The sequence below is a fragment of the Miscanthus floridulus genome, chromosome 16 (genome assembly GCF_019320115.1).
Source record: "Miscanthus floridulus cultivar M001 chromosome 16, ASM1932011v1, whole genome shotgun sequence".
NCBI classification, from domain to species: domain Eukaryota; kingdom Viridiplantae; phylum Streptophyta; class Magnoliopsida; order Poales; family Poaceae; genus Miscanthus; species Miscanthus floridulus.
Window position 1 is genome coordinate 91,607,059 of NC_089595.1, and position 19,023 is coordinate 91,626,081.

The 19,023-nt window shown below is 47.2% G+C and overlaps 2 protein-coding genes and 1 pseudogene across 2 annotated transcripts; all 3 read left to right on the forward strand.

The window, feature by feature from the left end:
- Positions 1 to 8,174: 8,174 nt before the first annotated feature.
- On the forward strand, positions 8,175 to 9,912 carry LOC136514355 (aldo-keto reductase family 4 member C10-like; annotated as a pseudogene).
- Positions 9,913 to 10,445: 533 nt separating this feature from the next.
- LOC136514358 (aldo-keto reductase family 4 member C10-like) lies at positions 10,446 to 12,129 on the forward strand. The gene is made up of 4 exons (XM_066508332.1): positions 10,446 to 10,584; positions 11,061 to 11,111; positions 11,338 to 11,589; positions 11,803 to 12,129. The coding sequence occupies exons 1-4, from the start codon at positions 10,474 to 10,476 to the stop codon at positions 11,884 to 11,886; spliced, it is 498 nt and encodes a 165-aa protein (XP_066364429.1). The 5' UTR covers positions 10,446 to 10,473; the 3' UTR covers positions 11,887 to 12,129.
- Positions 12,130 to 14,947: 2,818 nt separating this feature from the next.
- Positions 14,948 to 18,360, forward strand: LOC136514356 (aldo-keto reductase family 4 member C10-like). Its single transcript, XM_066508331.1, has 7 exons — positions 14,948 to 15,058; positions 15,451 to 15,501; positions 16,803 to 16,879; positions 16,962 to 17,049; positions 17,164 to 17,436; positions 17,543 to 17,794; positions 17,997 to 18,360. The coding sequence occupies exons 1-7, from the start codon at positions 14,948 to 14,950 to the stop codon at positions 18,138 to 18,140; spliced, it is 996 nt and encodes a 331-aa protein (XP_066364428.1). The 3' UTR covers positions 18,141 to 18,360.
- The last annotated feature ends 663 nt before the right edge of the window (positions 18,361 to 19,023 follow it).

Genomic DNA, 19,023 nt, shown 5'->3' on the forward strand with positions numbered 1-19,023 from the left:
ATCAGACGGGACGTGGCCTAGCCATGGCCCACCACTACCGCATGATCAACCACTACCACACGATGGGCGCAGGAACCAAAGCGCCACCACACGTAGGTGGCTCCCCACTTCCCCAGGCCAGACCTATAGGAACCCGAATGACAGGTAAGGATAGACACCAAATGACAGGTAAGGAAGCGAAGGGGCACCCCATGTAGGCCACGCCGACTCTGTCGTGGATGACGAGCACGGGTCCTGGTCGGACATTTTCGACTGAAGCTCTCCGAACCCCGTCACTCAGGTCGTCAAGGTCCTAGTTGGACTTTTTTGACTGAGGCTCTCTAAGCCCCGTCACTCCAGTCGTCAAGGTAAACACTACCCCCTCTATTTCTTTACAAATCATTCATACATCCATACGCACATTCATCTCATATGCCTGAACCCCCTGGATGGTTAGGGCATGAACTGCTCGGGGGCTTGGGAACTAAGCACCGCACGTGCAGCGAAATGCACCAGAACGCTCTGTGTTGCGCCACGAAGTGGCGTTTGCCTCATTCGACATGAGAAAACAACAAAGCTAGGGGAGAAAACCATAGATGAGCACCGTGCGGCCTTCGCCCGATCTAGCAAACTGGGTCATCTCAACCTTCTCGTTCGATCCTAAACCTCTCGCCAAGTCCACAGAATCTCCATCGAGGGGAGGCCATTAGGCCACCCAGGTCGGTCTCCGGAATGACCTAGGCATCTACTGGGTTGCAGGTAAAGGAGTAGTGGAATGCCACAAGAGGGCTATACCAACCCTATCATGAACGACGGACCCGAATTCTGCTCAATCACACCTGTTAGCGAGCTCACCGAGCTAGTCTTTGAGCCCGAGCGATTGGGATAGGCGACAAAACTCAGCCCCTTCGGTTGTGAGGAACTGGATGGGGTAGCGCAAAACAACTCACATCGACCCCCACGAAGGCCCAACAAGGCTCGGGGGCTCAAATGCTAAGGGACCGCGACACCGAACTCGCATCGACAGGATCGGTGACATCCGGCTACGGCTCTTGGGACCGCAACTCCAAACTCGCGTTGATAGGATTGGCGACATTCAGCTACGGCTCTTGGGACCATGACTCCGAACTCACATCGACAGGATCGATGACATCCGGCTATGGCTCTTAGGACCGTGACTCCAAACTCACGTCGATAGGATCGACGACATCCGGCTACGGCTCTTGGGACCGTGACTCCAAACTCGCGTAACGGCTTCACTAACTGAAACTAACTAAAACTAACTCTCTCGATCCACAGCATGCACCGACGCTTAGGTCTACTCATGACTCCACCTCACCTGATCCCACTGTGCGCATCAACGCAAAAGATCAATAAGCTTTGTCGCATCCAAACTAAACTTCCTCGCCCGATCCCCAGCGCGCACCGACGCTGAGATCAGCAAGTTCTGTCTCGATCCAATCCCCGCGCCTAAAAATGCCTCGGCTGCACAACAATGCCATGGTTAAACAAAATTTTGTCTCAGATTAAAAACATGCACACACACTGCTAAAAATAAACCCCCCCAGACGGTTCCACCCGAACCGCCCAGGGGCTCGGGGGCTACACCCGCGGGTGCGCTCGCGCGCACCCGTCCACAAGACAAAAATCCCCCAGACAATTCTACCCAAATCACTCGGGGGCTCGGAGGTTCCTGTCGGGTTCATAAACTCGGGGTCCCTCGGGGACCGGCTTCCACGCCCGGGCTCGGCCTAGGAAAACAACATGTAGTTCATGGGCCGGCCCAAGAGTCTAAAACACAATGGGCCGAAAGGGTAGTCCGGTCGCCGACCGGAAGGTCTACCTAAAAGAACAAGCGCCCGCTCATCAACTTATTCGGCCCACCTCTCTGACCGGAGCACTCGCTTTAAGCACCAGGCGTCTCCAAGTGGTCTCTCCAATTAGAAGGCCTGGCCCAAAATGCTGCTTCCTACTCTGACCCCGCGACTCCGATCCCACGATCGGGGCTCGTGGGAACCCTGCTCACCGCTATTCTCTGACCGGCGCACTCAGAGCTGACTGGAGCCATCCGACCAGGAGCGCCCTGCTCGGTAGGAACCAGAAGACGTGTGGAGAAAGGCAAGACAAGGCTCACAAGTCAAAACCACTATACCAAGGACCATACCCTACATGAAACAATACTCTACAGCCACCATCTCCCCCTATAGAATTGTAGGGGCCGCTAAAACTCCCATATGGTAAGCCTCCCGCGTGTCTCTGGACATCGATCGCGGTATAGGCATCAGGATTTGCCATACTGGGTGAACATAGCATGACTCCTCACAGGCCACTAGGCATCAAATAATATTTGCAGGTATTGGCATCCATCCTTCCTGAAGAAGATAGCACGACCTGCCATGCGCATCCGACATTCTACAATGACATCAATAGTGTTGGGGGCGCCTACCATTATCCAGTCTTCATTAGCGTGGGCAACAAGGCTTAGAAACATCCATACCCTCTCCCTCTCACCTGTAAAGTCATCCCCTTCATCTATAAAAGGGGATGCGCTCCCTCCAACGAGAGGAGGTCGACTTCTTCAAGCTCAGACTCACTAGATCGATAGCTCACAACCCCTCAAGCACACGCCTGGACTTCTAGCTCATAGCAGAGTTCTGGTCGCCCTTGGCCCTTCCGGCCGGACCCGATCGGGCCTCTTGAACATGCCTCCTTTCTCCTTCTTGTTTGTAACCCCACTACAGACTTCGAGCACCTGGGCTCAGGAATAAAGTCACCAACCAACCCCAACTGGACGTAGGGCACGTTGCCCGAACTAGTATAAATCCCGTGTCATTGAGTGCTAGGCCACCTCCGATCATAACGTATAGCAAAACTACAAATATTCACTAGTTGGTCACTTTCTGGACTGACACAATCAGTTAGCAACACGGTTATATTACATTTAAAACCAGGCAACGAAAAAAAGGTTTTCAAGCACTCACTGGCACATAATGTAGCAACATGCTCGTTCAAGACCTGCATCTATACTCTTGTCTCCTCCCTTGCCTCATTCCTTGCCCTCTTCTCCTCTAATGTTATCCGTCTCTCCAATCCCCATTTGTTAAGCCCAACATCGATCGTGTTATAAATACCGCATTGTCTAGCAAACTCACACATCTTTTCTTTGTGATGTTTAATGAATAGGTTGATGTAGTCAGGTCCATATCCCCCCTTCCATGCAATTAGTTGCCTCTTCTTTAGTTCATCCAAGAACTTAGCTTGACCATCATAACATTCCCAACTGCATTTCCTAGTGCTCTGTTCAAAAGAAATATTATATCATATATGTCTTAGCAAAACAAACAAAATACGATTTCATGTTTAACAGAAAAATAACGAACCTCATCATACTCAATCATATGGCCACAATAATTTCTTATTCCAAGCTCTGAAGGGACTAGGCCATAGTTGGATTTTACAGCACATTCACACATAACAGGAGGTGCTTTGCAGATTACCCTTTCTTTTTTCTTTTCCTTAACCCTCCGTGGTTCTTCCAGTCATTAGTTCTTAGGACCATACAACCACTCCTTGAAACGACACTTCGCCATTGAAAACACCTAAATAATGAGACATTAGTACATGAACACATATAGCTCAAGATTTCAACACATACACTTTGCACTTACTTCATGCTTGTTTGGACACACAAACTCCAACGTATTCTCAGGGTTTATCACAACTCGATATCCATAATCGCATAGAGGAGGTTCCTTGAGTCATCTAACTATGGCTAGGTGCTTCTCCTTAGCCATCATTGGCGAAGGGTTAGGGGGGTGGAACCCACCGCTTGAAGTGCTCACGTGGATGTCTCCCTCTAAACCAATCGTCGAAAAAGAGGTACCTAGGATCAAACTTGTCTGCACCATCGATCCACTGAAAGAAAAAACACCTCTCATGGTCCTACACAACGAGATTCCAACAAAATATTAGTAGCATACTTACACAAATAAAGAAAAAGGATAGTGCAAACAATTTCTTACATTAAACCGACTACATGTGTAGAAGCAACGTGTCGCTGTGTCCGAATGTTTCGATTGAAAAACATGGGCCGAGAAACCACAGTCATAGTTAGGGATAAGGAGGTTAGGAGGGACGGGGGCATCTTTGCTAGACGCGTTGGGGTATAATTCTTGAGGACGACCCTGTTTTCGCTAAAACTCCTCCCGAAACATTTCTTGCATCTAACAAAATGGATGTAATTTAACAAACATAAATCAAAACATCACAAATAAATATCAATGAGAACCATAACTACAATACAACCAATTTTGTTCTAAGAACCGAAAGTAGTTAACATTAAACCATAAACCTAGGGTTTCTCATTTGATCTACAACAATGAACTCATAACATAACTACATGCGCCTAGGTTTGCTAGCTTTTTCCATGCCTTGGAATCAGCCTACGGTTGTATAATACATATATTGAGGGATACAATGAAACCCTAAGTGATGACGATTCTTAGGTTCAAAAATCTAACTAATATATACCGAATCGATGCGAAAAAAACAAGGAGGGGAGCGAGGATACCTTGCTCTCGAAGATCTACGGATCAAATCAAGGTTTTCAAGGTCCAATATGATGATTCGTGAGGTAGGGTGAAGTAGGGAGAGAAAAACCTGAGAGGGAGAAGAAAGAAGAGGAAGAACGCTCGGGCAAGAAGGTTGGGCCAGGGTTAAATGCAGGGAGCTCGGCGCCAGTCACTACGGTGCCGAGCTCGGCGCCAGTCACTAGCGCCGAGCCCCTGGCAGGTCATTGGCCATGCCTAGGAGCTCGGCGCCAGAGACGCTGGCGCCAGCATCAATGGCGCTGAGCTAAGGGTCTATTTCCTGAATTCTTTTCGCCAGGGGTCTATTCATGAGAAACTTTTAAAAAAAGGGCCAAACTGTAAAAAATTTGGGCGGACGGACGGTCCTGGTCAGCCGAGTGGGTGGCGGTGAGTGACCGGAAGGCCGCGGTTTCCCGACGTGTAATAAAGAGCGGACCGTACTAGGAAAGCGAAAGTGAGGCATTGCCTTTTTGCAGAGGTGGACGACGTCGACGGGGCCGATAGCATTTGCCCTTTGGGGCAGGGATTCACGGATTAGGAAAAATTTCTCGTGCAGACGGCAGGCCTCGGTTCCAAAGGAACGTACAGGTGCAGGCCTAGTAGAGCGATAGCTTGATCGTACAACCACGCGTTTTGTGTTGACAAGCGCTCTAGGGGGGTTGGAGGGGCATCCCAAACGGCCAAACCACACATGTGCTCGTCACGTTTAGGCCCCGTTTGGCTGGGCTCCGGCAGCTCCGGCTCCCGCACTGTTCACCTATCGGCTTGTGGGTGGCCGACAGGACGCTACACTGTTCACCGGAGCCGTTTTTCTCTCTCCTCCTTTCCTCTCTTACTAACACCACCGGAGCCAGAGAAGCTCGTTTTTCTGGCTCCCGCGGCTCCGGCTCCCGTTGGCACCTATTGGCTCGTGGGAGACCGACAGGACGCTACAGTGCAGGAGCCGGAGCCCGCGGAAGCCCGACCAAACGCTTTTGTGCCAGTGCCATGCGCTTTTGTGCTCCGGTCCACTGTCCAGAGTCCCCAGAACCGCATAGCTGATGACAACTGCTTTTCTATGGCTGCGAATACATTCCACCGTACTTCGGCCATGCATGTTGGCTTAAATTTATCAACCTATCAGCCATGTTACAGTGTTTTTCTCTCATAATAAATCAGTATCAGCCAGTTTATCAGCCGTAATAAATCAGCATCAGCCGTAGACCGTCGACCAAACAGCTCCTTCTACTGAGAACGCACAGAACATGCATGAATGAGATCGATGGACTCGGCGTCTTTCATAGAGGAAGCCGTGCTCATTTGCCTCTAGGTACTTAGGTAGGCCTGCTAATGGGTCAGGGCGCAACGGGTATTATGGGTTGGGTTTTTAAAACGGGGTCTGTGTGGATGGGTGAGAGACCGTCGACCGAACAGCTCCTTCTGCTGAGAACGCACAGAACATGCATGAATGCGATCGATGGACTCGGCGTCTTTCATAGAGGAAGCCGTGCTCATTTGCCTCTAGGTACTTAGGTAGGCCTGCTAATGGGTCGGGGCGCAACGGGTATTATGGGTTGGGTTTTTAAAACGGGGTCTGCGTGGATGGGTGGGAGACCGTCGACCGAACAGCTCCTTCTGCTGAGAACGCACAGAACATGCATGAATGCGATCGATGGACTCGGCGTCTTTCATAGAGGAAGCCGTGCTCATTTGCCTCTAGGTACTTAGGTAGGCCTGCTAATGGCTCGGGGCGCAACGGGTATTATGGGTTGGGTTTTTAAAACGGGTTCTGTGTGGATGGGTGAGAATGGGTAGCAGTAGCTCACGGGTCGGGGTGGGTTGGGTATACAGGAGAAACGGGTTGGGGCGGGTTATAGCAGTAATGCTCCTTGCGTCACTCAAGCTCTGGTAGGAAGAGAAACGAAGAGCTGTCCCGCCGCCGCCGCCGCCGGCGTCGTCGACGCTGTTGTGGTGCGTGCTCCTACAACAGTGGCGGAATTCGCCTAGCGGGGCTGCATCGTGTCATGTCATTGTCGCTCAGCTCAGTTAACTAACATGGTCCTTGGGACGGAAAGCTGCGGCCGCGTCGTTGTAATCGCCGGCGCCGTCTCCGCGCTGGCGGCACTGGACCTTGCCGGCGAGGGCCTCGCGGCGCCGGAGTAGTCAGTGTGCATGGACACAGCAGCACTGCATGGCTATGCTCATGGTCCTGCAGCAGTGCAGCACCGTCAAATTGATCTCCGCATGCACTAGTGGTCCGCCGGAGTAGTCAGTGTGCATCGGCGGCCATGGGTGGAGCCCTGCGCCTGGCTATGCTCATGGGGGTGCTGCATGCACTAGTGCTGCACGGGGCTTGGATAAGGAAGGTACTCCTCGGCTGCTAGCGAGCTCGTCATGGCGGCGCTGCTCCTTGGTTGGTATGCCTGTATCGATGAAATCGATGGAGCCGAGATGAACAAGCAAACATCAAGTCATCAACACAGGAGAAGCGAAGCAGCAGTGGTAGAAGAATCCATGGCAACCCACGGCAGCAGAATCCATGGCAACCCAGCCCCGTTGGCGTGGCCTTAAATCCGGTTTGATCTATTTCTTTTTTCATTCAAAACAGTATTTCTCTCTCACAAATTCCTTTAGCATTCCTTTAAACCATCTAAATTTCTTCAGAATTTCTCCAAGTGAACAGGCCCTCTAAAAACAGCCCACGAAACCACGTTGCAGCCCATTACCTATCTGCTCACTCGGTCATCAAGGCTGATTCTAGTCCATTCTCCTCCCTTGTCAAGAAACTCGTGAGGCAAAGGGCAATAGCCGCGAGCTCGACGGATGCTCCCGCGAGATGAAATCCTAACGCATGCCTAGCGAAGACGTTGACCACGCCGCCCGACAACCTTAAAAATAACCCGAGTGCGGTGTTGCCCTAAAACGCACAGTGTTGTAGCTGATCTACCACTATTGTGGCTCGAGCACTCGGGAAGCAGGCAGGTGTAGCTCAACCGCGGGTCGCCTCACACCCCCACTAGATACCAGCGGCTAGGATGGCATGTGGTCGCCATCACAGACGCACACCACTAGAGCCGTCTGGAAGCACAAACAGATCTGGTTTCGGTATCTTTCTTAACCAAATTCTGAGGCAACAACTCAAGTTCTCCTTTGATCTTTGCTCAATTTATAATATATTTTCTTTAGCTTGGGGCTTGGGCATACCCAACTTGGAAATCCTGGGTCCGCCACTGGCAGCTTGAAAGCACATCTACATTTTTTTAATAAAAAAACTTAGACCCACATTTGGGTTGGGCCGTAACGTGACGGGCTTTTAAAGATTCTTCAAGTAGCCCACGGATTCCTTGGGACGACGAGCGGCACAAGCCCACTCGCCTTGTCTCGTGCGCGAACGCCGCTGTCCTGTCTCGCTTTCGCGAAATCGCGATTGGCGTACCATGCCAGCCACCCGGCCGGGAGCCCGGGACGAAGCCGCCCAAAACTTCACCGTCGCGGCGTCGCGTCAGGACCACCGCACGGATCGCTGCCGCATCGGCGTCACCGACAAACAACAATGCAACGCTGGTTGCCGAGCCCGGCCTATAACTGCACCGGACCGTGTAGGCTGCTCTCTCGGCGTCCGACGCGAGTGCATTCCAATTTCCATCTGCCACTGTCGGGTGTCGAGGCAGATATTCTGTGGCTCCAGCCTTTGGAGGCAGGTACCGAAGCGTTGGTACGCAGCGTGCGGTTACGGCAGCGGGGATAGCGAGCGTATGGCCACCCACTTCGTCCTCAACACCGGCGCGAAGATCCCGTCGGTCGGACTCGTTGGCGACGCCGTCTATGCCGCCGTGAAGGTAAGCCCATCGTTGATCCTTGATATCCTGGTTCTTGGTTCCAGCTAGTACTGTTCTCCTGTCCGGCCGCGCAGCCTGTGTTCTTGTGGATGTTCATTTGTCATTTCTGTGTTCATCTAGGTCCAATTTCAATGCTTCAGTCTACTTAATGCATGCACACTAGTTCTCCTTTTTCTTGAACTGTTGATTGAGTGTTGCAATTCCTGATTTCCCCCCTACTGAATAACATGCAGGCAGGTTACAGGCACATTGATTGTGCTCAAGCATACAACAACGAAAAAGAGGTGATGTGCTGATGTCCTCCTCACAGCTCTGCACTGCACTGCAGGTCGGGTTTGGTCTCAAGAAAGTGCTGGACGAGGGCATAGTCAAGAGTGAAAATCTCTTCATCACCTCCAAGCTCTGGTCAGTCAGTCAGTCCTTTCTCTCGTTCCGGGACCTGAACATTTTTTGAATGTCACCAAGGACTTGCAATCTCGGAGCGTCACTGAATGGCATACGTCTTGGAACATTTGTGCAGGAACACAAACCATGCGCCGGAGGACGTCCCGGTTGCGCTGGACGGCACACTGAGGGACCTGCAAACTGACTACGTGGATCTTTACCTCGTAAGTCCGGAAGAACACCAACCACGCATGCCTGCGGTTCGTCAGATGCATTGGCCGGTGAGAATGAAGAAAGGCGCCGGCTTCGGCCCGCAGAGCGTTGTTCCGTCAGATATCCCCGCGACGTGGGCCGCGATGGAGAAGCTGTACGACGCCGGCAAGGCGCGCGCCATCTGTGTCAGCAACTTCTCGAGCAAGAAGCTGGCGGACCTGCTCGCCGTGGTGCGCGTGCCCCCGGCCGTCGACCAGGTCGAATGCCACCCCGTGTGGCAGCAGGGCAAGCTCCGCGCCTTCTGCGACTCCAACGGGATACACCTCTCCGTACGTGCGGTTCAGCAGAGAGCTCTTTTGAAAAGTTTTATGGTAGGTAGTGTGATCAGAGGTTCTCGATCATCGGTCGTCGTGTCGCGTAGGCCTACTCGCCGTTGGGGTCGCCAGGCACGATGATGGTGAAGGCGGGCGCGGTGCTGGAGCACCCGGTCGTCGTCTCGGCGGCGGAGAAGCTGGGGAAGACGCCGGCGCAGGTGGCGCTGCGCTGGGGCATCCCGATGGGGCACAGCGTGCTCCCGAAGAGCACCGATGAGGAGAGGATCAGGGCGAACATCGACGTCTACGACTGGTCCATCCCGGACGACCTGTTTGCCAAGTTCTCGGAGATCGAGCAGGCAAGTGAAGTGGCATCAGAAACTCAATCGGAAGCTGAAAGCCCGAAACACTGCAGCCGCTGCACCTGCACTGCAAATGTCTTACCTTTTTCATCTCCGTGACCGTGGCTGTGATTTGCAGGAGAAGTTGATTCGCGCGGGCTTTTTTGTTGATCCCGAAGGCGTGTTCAAATCCATCGAAGAGTTTTTGGATGGCGAGATCTGAACGATGACTGTCTGGGACTGGGAGGAGTTGAGTTACGGAACTTGGCCAAACGTACGTGGAAGAATAAATTTGTGCGTGGAAGAATAAATTTGTGCGTAGTGTTCGGGTACTCGGTACTCCAATAATTTTCAATTGTCCTTTTTTTCAGTTTGCCAGCATTGTCATTTGACAATTTGGCATTCGTTTTTTATTATACCAAACTTAAAATCCGGAATTGTCCCTACTGAACTTGCGACTGATGCCCCCAATTTGGAGAACACTACTACTAGCTTCAAATCGAGTTCGGAAGTCAAACTGTTGAGCACTTCGTTCCCAGGTGAGGTGACACGACTGCTCTGTTGTTCTGAAGTCGGCATCAAAAGGAGCAGCGCCGGGCAGGACTGGAGTCTAGAGACTAGCGCCGGGCATCAAAAGGAGCATGTCACTCTTGTTTCTCCGTGCTCCACGTCAGAAAAAAAAAGAATCTACATGGCAAGTTGGCAACAAATAGGCGGCACCTGCGTTGTAACGTGGTCTGAAGCTTTTGACAGATATAAAGGCGGCACCTTACAGATGATTCCAAATTCCAATAACTAATTTGCCATCTTCCCGGGTTTCCCTGACTGACTAAAGATGGCCGAATCCTTTGTTCTCAATACCGGCGCGAGGATCCCATCGGTTGGCCTTGGCGTATGGCAAATGCAACCTGACGCTGCTGTCAACGCCATCTACGCTGCTGTCAAGGTCTTTTTCGCTGCTCTGATTCCCTTCTGCTTTCCCATTCAGACGAAAATTTTCTTTCGAAGGTTGCCTGTGTATGTATGTGCTAACAGTCTGAATTACCGGTTTCGTTTCATCAGGATACTAGGATTAGGATAGGATATATCCTTTGTTATGCCTTGGGCCTGTATTCTGTAGATTATAAGGTCTTATTGGACAACCTTATGTGCAATTGGAAATCTATGTTGATGCAGTTACCTCAGCTAACCTAGCTAGCTTATCCTCGAAGTGTTCATATATGCTCCAAAGGAATAGGATCATAATGTTTTTTTAGGGAATAGGATCATAATGTTAATTTAAATATAGAAGAAGAACGCAACAGATTTTTTCTGTTTTTAACTTTTTCTGTTCAAAATGTGTTGCCAAGTCATTGATACGCCATCGGATTGTTTGCATCTCTTCTACCCCAGTCTAAAATTGATGTTGGTTTTCTGACACAGGCTGGGTATCGGCATATTGATTGTGCTGCAGCATACAACAATGAGAAGGAGGTAGTAATTACTTGCACCCCAGTTTTTCACAAGTAGTGTGTATTAGGGCTTCTTTCTCTAAAATGCAAGCCTTACCTTCATTTTTTATTCTTTACTAATCCTGCTTACACAGTGGTGTGTATTAAGGCTTCTTTCTCTAAAAATGCAAGCCTTACCTTCATTTTTTATTTTTTACTAATCAAGCTTCTTTCTCTAAACTCATGCTGCTAACCTGCTGTTATTTCAGGCATTTTCGCCTTTAGGCTCACCTGGATCTCCTGGGATCAATGGGCCAAGTGTCCTCAAGAACCCCATTGTGGTCTCTGTTGCAGATAAGTTGCAGAAAACACCTGCCCATGTTGCTCTACGCTGGGGAATTCAAATGGGCCATAGTGTACTCCCAAAAAGCGCCAATGAATCAAGGATTAAGGAGAACATTGACATATTGGACTGGTCTATTCCTGAAGATTTGATGGCAAAGTTCTCTGAAATCAAACAGGCATGCCCTAATGTAACCTTTTTTTTTTCTGCTAGTTGCATTTCATTGATTGTCTTCGTCTATGATTGCTACAACTGTTCATGTACCAGAACAATATGCATATTTCAATACAATGCACCAGTCGTTTCTTGTAGAAATGCACTGAGTGAAGTCTTTGGGTACTTACACTTCCATTCTTCTCATATGATATTCCTTCTGGTTTATTACATGCAGGTCAGGCTGCTGAGAGCTGAGTTTGCAGTTCATCCTCAGGGCGGCTACAATACATTGGAGGATTTTTGGGATGGTGAAATATGAAAGCATACAATTTTTTTCAGAATAAAAGAGCCAAATGAGGAAACTATTCTGACATGGCAGATGCTTTGCTTGGACAGCTGAGATATGATTACCTTGGTTTGGAGAAAGAACCTCAGGATAGTTGCCCCTGTTGCTATTCCTCTAGAAGCTTTATGTTTCATTGTATCCAAAGATGACTGTTCCAATTTCGACCAAATAAAGTGCAGTAATGGCATTTTCAACTAATCCTTATTTGTTTTGGAGTCTTGTATTGTCATCCATCACAAAAAAGGGAGATTGAATGCATAGTCCCTAATACGGTGGATTTGGAGGTTTTCGTGATCGATGAACACAATGTGTTTTGCAGTGGTAAATGCAATTAGGTTAGTCACAATGAGTGACAAGTGTCTTTGCCACAAGACTTGGTTCATTGACTGAAGCATGGTGCAAAGCAGTGGCGAAGCTAGAGCAAATTAGAGGGTGGTGCTCTTGCCTTGTGGGTGCATATATAGTGAAAAATTAGAGAAAATCGTTGTTTTAACAAATTTTAGGTGGTTCATTTGCACCCTCTAAGCTGAATGTAGCTTCGCCCTGATGCAAAGGATATTCGTGAAGACTAAGGACAGTAGGACACTATAAAAGCGAATGTAGGCTACGTGCAGAGACATTCACTAGTAGTGTGTATTAGGGCTTTGCTTTTTTCTTTGATCGTACTATTAGGAGAGGGTCTAAGACGTTCAATTGGAGAGAGAAAGCAAGAGCATGTTGATGTACAATAGGCTAACTCACAGTCGAGTTTATGATGAAAAGTGGCCCCATTAAGAATGATTTCAAGTCAAGGATCTCAAAGAAGTTGGACTGGTCGAGATTGGACTTGAAATGGGCTGAAAAACAGTGCCGGAGTATGCAGCGAAGACACCCAGTGACCATGTGAGTGTCTTATGATATAGTGGAGTACTGTGTGACATTGATGGATCATCTGATGAGGCCAAGCTTGAATTGGTGACTCGTTGGCCAGCTCACTCTGATACCTTATATGATCCGGCGAGGACTGTTTGACCTCGGTGGATCATCCGATGAAAGACCAACTTGACTTAGTGACTTGTTGGCATAGTTACTAGAATGCATCGTATGATCTAGCGTGGAGTATGTGACAAGGTGGAGGATCATCCGGTGGCCTATGTTGACTATGTGACCAGTTGGCCAAGTCTCTATGGTGCACAATATGTTCCGCTGGGCAGTGCCGGACCTAGGGGAGGGCACGAGGTGCGACGGCCGAGGGCCTATGCTGGGGAGGGGCCCAAGTCTTGGTATACAAACCCCAGGACCAATAGTCTATTAGGCATCATCAGCAAACTAATGGGAAGACAAAAGATACGCAGAGAATTGGCTAGGCCACCCAAGAATCCAATGTTGGTCTTTCTTTCCAAGGCAGAGAGGAGGCGAGGAACCACGCCGCGCACTCTGATCACGACTCATGAGTTCGCGACGCGCTGACGCGCAGAGAGCTGGACCGCCAGACGTACGACGGTGGCGACCGGGCAAGGCTCCACGACGACGACATCTTGGTTCCTGCCTCCTTGTGAATTGCATTCGCCGATCAGTTGTTTCAATTCATGTCCACGTCCTAGGTATTTTTTTCTTGTTCATTTTTTAATCCAAATTAATTATTTGTATAGTATTTCAGACTTCTACTATTTTATACTCATATAGTTATGGTTTCCTTCTAATTTAGGTGTTAGATTAAAAATATATTACTATATTATTTTCGCTTTGCAAGTAAAATTAGCGCCTATATATTATAAGATTTTAGAGGAGCCATGGTGACGAGTTCACCAGAGGGCCCTCAAGATCATAGGACCGGCACTGCCGCTGGGACTGTGTGACCCACCACATATTATACAGAAGGGAATATTTTGGTGTATTTCCAACTAGCCGCTAGAGGAATCAACTAGGTTAGCGTCACCCTATGATCTAGCGTGGCCCGTGGGGCGGCAAATTATCAGGTGATGTATGCATTTGTCAGTTTTTTTTTCAACGGCTAGAGTTTGCATAGGCTAATATTGTAGCATTAAAATTTTTAAGCTCAATTCACCCTTTCTCTTGGGCAATTCGGTCCTTACATCCGGGGAAGCATTTGGTTCGTTTTCGATGCAACTATTTTGATCTTGTCTTTCGATCTGTTCTGTGGCATGGTCCGGTTTCTCTCAACACTTTGTTTCAATGATGAAGGATTGTAAACCTACATCATCTTGACTTTCCTAGATGATGTTCTTTTGTGGTTACTAGATCTCATTACCGGCGGTGAATAGCTTATGCGGTCTTGACGTCCTTCTATGACGAGGATGTTTGCATGTCTCTTTTTCCTTTACTTTCATTTTATTGTCATTTTCAAGCTCCGACAGGAGGCAAATGGTCAAAGGAAAAAAAGGATGACCGTATTGGCCTTTCATGCACTTATACTTTTTAGAGCTTTAATGTTAAGTTGCCATTTTGTTTACTAGCTACCGTTTTCCTTGACAAATATTAGATACGAGGCACTCTCTTGAGTTATAACTAAAAGAACAGTATTATGAAAAGCAACGTGCTTCAAGAGTCAAGAAATTGGTGTCCCACGTACCGACCCACCGTTGTCGCCTGTTCGCTTGAATTTATCAGCCGGCTTATCAGAATCTATAATATTTTTTTCTCACAACAAAACAGGTTCAGCCGGCTTATCAGCTGACTTCAATACCAGCCCAACAGGTCCGAAAGGAGGGGAGGGATGTACTCTAAACAATTTGGGCGCTACCAATGATGGGGTACCAATGTGCCATCCATACGGCTTCCAGTCATGCACAGATATATTAGTAATTGTTGGACTGAGCTCCTGCTCCACCTCCACCACCGGAAATCCCTAGACTCCTTTCTTTTGGATATGGACCACCAGATCCAGGATGTCCGGCCTAAATATTTCTTTTTTGAGAACACGTCCGGCCTAAATATTCAAAAGCATAACCACTAACACCATGACCGTACCTTCGTTGACAACCTTTTTCCCAAGCCATTTCCTCTACTCTCTGTTTTTCCTTCGTGCCCTAAGATGGCTGAATCCTTTGTTCTCAATACTGGCGCAAGAATTCCGTCGGTTGGCCTTGGCACATGGCAAATAGAGCCTGGAGCTGTCAGCGACGCCATCTATGCTGCTGTTAAGGTCTTTTCTGGTTGCTATTCTGGCCTATTTCCCTTTGAAAATAAAGTTTCTCCAGATTGGTCATTGTTGCTTTTCTTCCTTTGTTTCTAAAGTTTTTTTCCCTGCGTGTGTATAAGTTTGAGCGGAATCATACTTGTTTTATCTTGAGCTTGTTGAATCTCTATATTGAGCTTTGACAAACTTACCCAGGTAGCCATCTAACTTGTTTCATTTGTTACAAAGAACTGACAGGCTCTAGGTTAGCTTGCTCTTGAAGTGTTCGTAATATGCTCCAATGTTGTTTTAGCAAGAAGTACAAGGCGGAAGTTTATTGTTCTTAAGTTCTAGTATCTATCGATTACATTTCTTCTCTCCTATTCCAGTCTGAAGTTTTTGCTGGTTTTCTGACACAGGCTGGGTATCGGCATATTGATTCTGCTGTAGCATACCGCAATCAGGAGGAGGTAATTACTAATTAGTAACTCGGTGTCTACCATCGAGGTGACTGATCACCATAGCACCCCATGACCTTTTACCCCTTCCATGCTAGTACTTTTCATTGAATCATTGCAACTGATTAATAAGTTGGACTGGTTGGCACCTTCAGGAATTGATTTTTGACTTTATGATTTTTCGCTTCACATGAATATGACATCATTCCGTTTTTAACTGAACAGTAAGATATGACAAGCATGCTTTAAAATCTTACATAGAGTTTTGACGTATCACATCATCTGTTGTTGTAATCTGGTCAGCTCTTGCTACCTACGTCTTGCACCACCCTGTCCTTGTGTTGCAACAAGAAAGGGTATGACCGGTATGACCTTGCAGTTGTTAGAGCATCTCCACCAGATCATTTATATTCCATTTCCTATAAGTTGCTTTAAGAGAACCCTAAAATCAATATAGATACATTTGATCAATACTACTCATGTTTATCTACTAGTCCTGCAAAGATATATTTAAATTATATACATTTTTTTCAATTTCTGTTGATTGTTAGGACTTAGGAAATGAGCATAACTAAACTGGTTCGTGTAGGTTTGGTTAGGGTAGATGGTAGGGTCGTGCATCCCAATCACTCTGGTTCAAATTTCTTTGGCTTGAATATACTAGATGACTATTTTTAAGAAAAACTGCTTAATTCCTTCTAATTAAATTGGGTCTTTTTTTCTTAATTCTCTATTATTAAATAAAGTGGTTATTTCAACCTTTTTTAATATAATGATGAATCAGCATGGGTATCCGAAGTCCGTGTAGCTAAGGAGACTTCAATACGGGAATTGTTAACCACCAACTTTCATCTCCAAATTATTTAAGTCACTTTTGTCTTGCAATCTGGCCTGTTGCATCTATATCTATATAAGAACATACTGTTCATCCGCTCATCCCCAAGACATAGAACACTGTAGATCAGCAGTACCGGGTACCGGATCCACGATGGACATTGCACGGATCCGCGATGAACAGTACTCAACCCAACAAGAAACGATCCCAGCCCGATAAAGAACAGTACCAATCCGATACGGAACAGTACAAACCCGATACGGAACAGTATGCGTCCTTTACGGAACAGTGCACACCCGTTCCATCTTTTTTTCTCCTTTTTTTTCCCGCCCTCTTTCCCACACGAAGCGGAGGCACCCACGCTAGTTTTTATATAAACGCATGAACCGCATGCAAGATACACGAGGGAAGTTATGAAATTCCTATGAACTCATTGCCAAGGTCAAGTTGTTAGATTGAAGTTTATTCTCTTTTATAGGTTGGAGTGGCTTTAAAGAAATTATTTGAGGATGGCGTGGTTAAGCGTGAAGATTTGTTTATCACCTCCAAGCTATGGTTAGGCTTCACTTCCCAACCTTATCTCAAGCAAATGGATAACTAGTTTATGTTCTAAAATCAGAAACTCCGAATTTTGCAGGCCTGGTAATCATGCACCTGAAGATGTGCAGGAGGATATTGGTTCATCCCTTGAAGATTTGCAACTTGACTACGTAGATCTGTACCTTGTAAATTCCTACTCTTGATCTTGATACCTATAAGATGATAGTTTGCCCACTGTTTACCTGCTGATATAAGATCTGGATTGTGATGCTGTAAACTGTAACGACCTTATTTTACAGATTCATGGTCCAATCCGTATCAAGAAAGGAACCATGTTTATCCCGGAAAACCTTATCCCTACTGATATCCCTGCAACATGGGGAGCCATGGAGAAGCTATACTACGCAGGCAAAGCTCGTGCGATCGGTGTGAGTAACTTTTCCTGTAAGAAGCTGCAGGATTTGCTTGCTGTTGCACGTGTGCCTCCAGCAGTCAACCAGGTTGAGTGCCATCCAGTTTGGCAGCAAGACAAGCTACGTAAGCTATGCCAGTCAACGGGCGTTCATCTTTCTGTAAGTTTTAGAGAGCATTTAGCAATCAAATATTCCAGCATTTGTTTTCAGTTTCCATTGGCTGAGTTTCTGCTTCTACACTTCTGGTTCTGTTGTCACATTACAGGCGTATTCGCCATTAGGCTCACCTGGATCACCTGGATACAGTGGCCCAAGCGTGGTTAGCAACCCCATTGTCATATCTGTTGCTGAGAAGCTGCAGAAAACGCCTGCCCAGGTCGCTCTGCGCTGGGGGCTACAATTGGGCCAGAGTGTACTTCCCAAGAGTGCCAACCAAAGAAGGATCAAAGAGAACTTCGACATATTTGATTGGTCCATTCCTCACGATTTGATGGCGAAATTCTCTGCAATCAAACAGGCATGTATCAAAGCAACCTTTCCCATCATATTGTCTATGCATATGATGATCTAAATCTAGTATGTTGTATTTGTACATTGATCATTTCATGGAGAATCGCAATGAATGATGACATCCTCTCTTTTTTTTAATGCAGACCTCCTCTATTTAGGTTTTCATTTATTTTTCCTATCTGATATTTCTTTTGATTCGTGACATGCAGGTTAGGCTGCTAAAAGTCGAATTTGCAGTTCACCCGAAAAGTAGATACAATAGCTTGGAGGATCTTTGGGATGGTGAAGTGGAATACGAAGACGAAAGAACAGAGAATCAGGACCATTCTGATTTCTTGAGATGCTTTTCATGAACAGTTGAGAATATCTCGCCTTCGCGTGGGGAAACCCTGACCTCATGTGACTGCTACTTCCTTAACAAATACAGTTCGAGTTCACAGTACAGCTGCAATGTGTTATCGTAGTCAATATTTGTATTCAATTTTTCATTCGAAACCGAAAGGTAGAAAAATGTTTTGCATGGTCATGGGCCTGTTTGGAAGAAGCTCTGAGAGCTCTGTCAAACAATTTTTTATTAAGAAGTGGTTTTATGCTGATTCTGTAAAGTGTTTCTCTAAAATAAACTAGAGATTAAGAGCTGAAAAAAATAGCTTCTCCTAATTTATTCTATGCAAAGAGTCACCGTTTGCATAGAGTTTATCATAGAAAATCATAGAGAAACATTTTCGGTTAGAGAATCAACGTCCAAGCTTCCACAGAGATTTTGGAGGAGCTCTCAAACAGGTCATATTTGTACTGCAAATTCACACAAATGCTTTATAAAAAAAATGATTGTTCATAACATTCCAGTAAATAAAAAGTGTAGTATAGGTCTTAGTGATCAGGTTGAAGCTCGCAGGTGACCCACGAAACTTGCTCGTAGGTCCGCACGTGGGATAATCCAGACAGGAATGCAAAAAAGTACGGGCTTGTTTGTTTGATCCCAACCCAAGGGGAATGGAGAGGATTGGAGGGGAATGAGAGGAATTTTGACTTGTAGAGGATTAAATCCTCCTCAGTCCCCTTCAACCCCATGGTTTGAATATAAAACGAACAAGGCCTAACAGTAATGGTGGGTATAGGGCGTCCGTCCGCCACGGACGGTGCCGATGGTGGGCCGCGACAGTCCAACAACCGCTCATCCACTCGCCCTCACCCCCAACCGTTCTAAAAAAGAAAAGAAAAAAACCTTCTTAT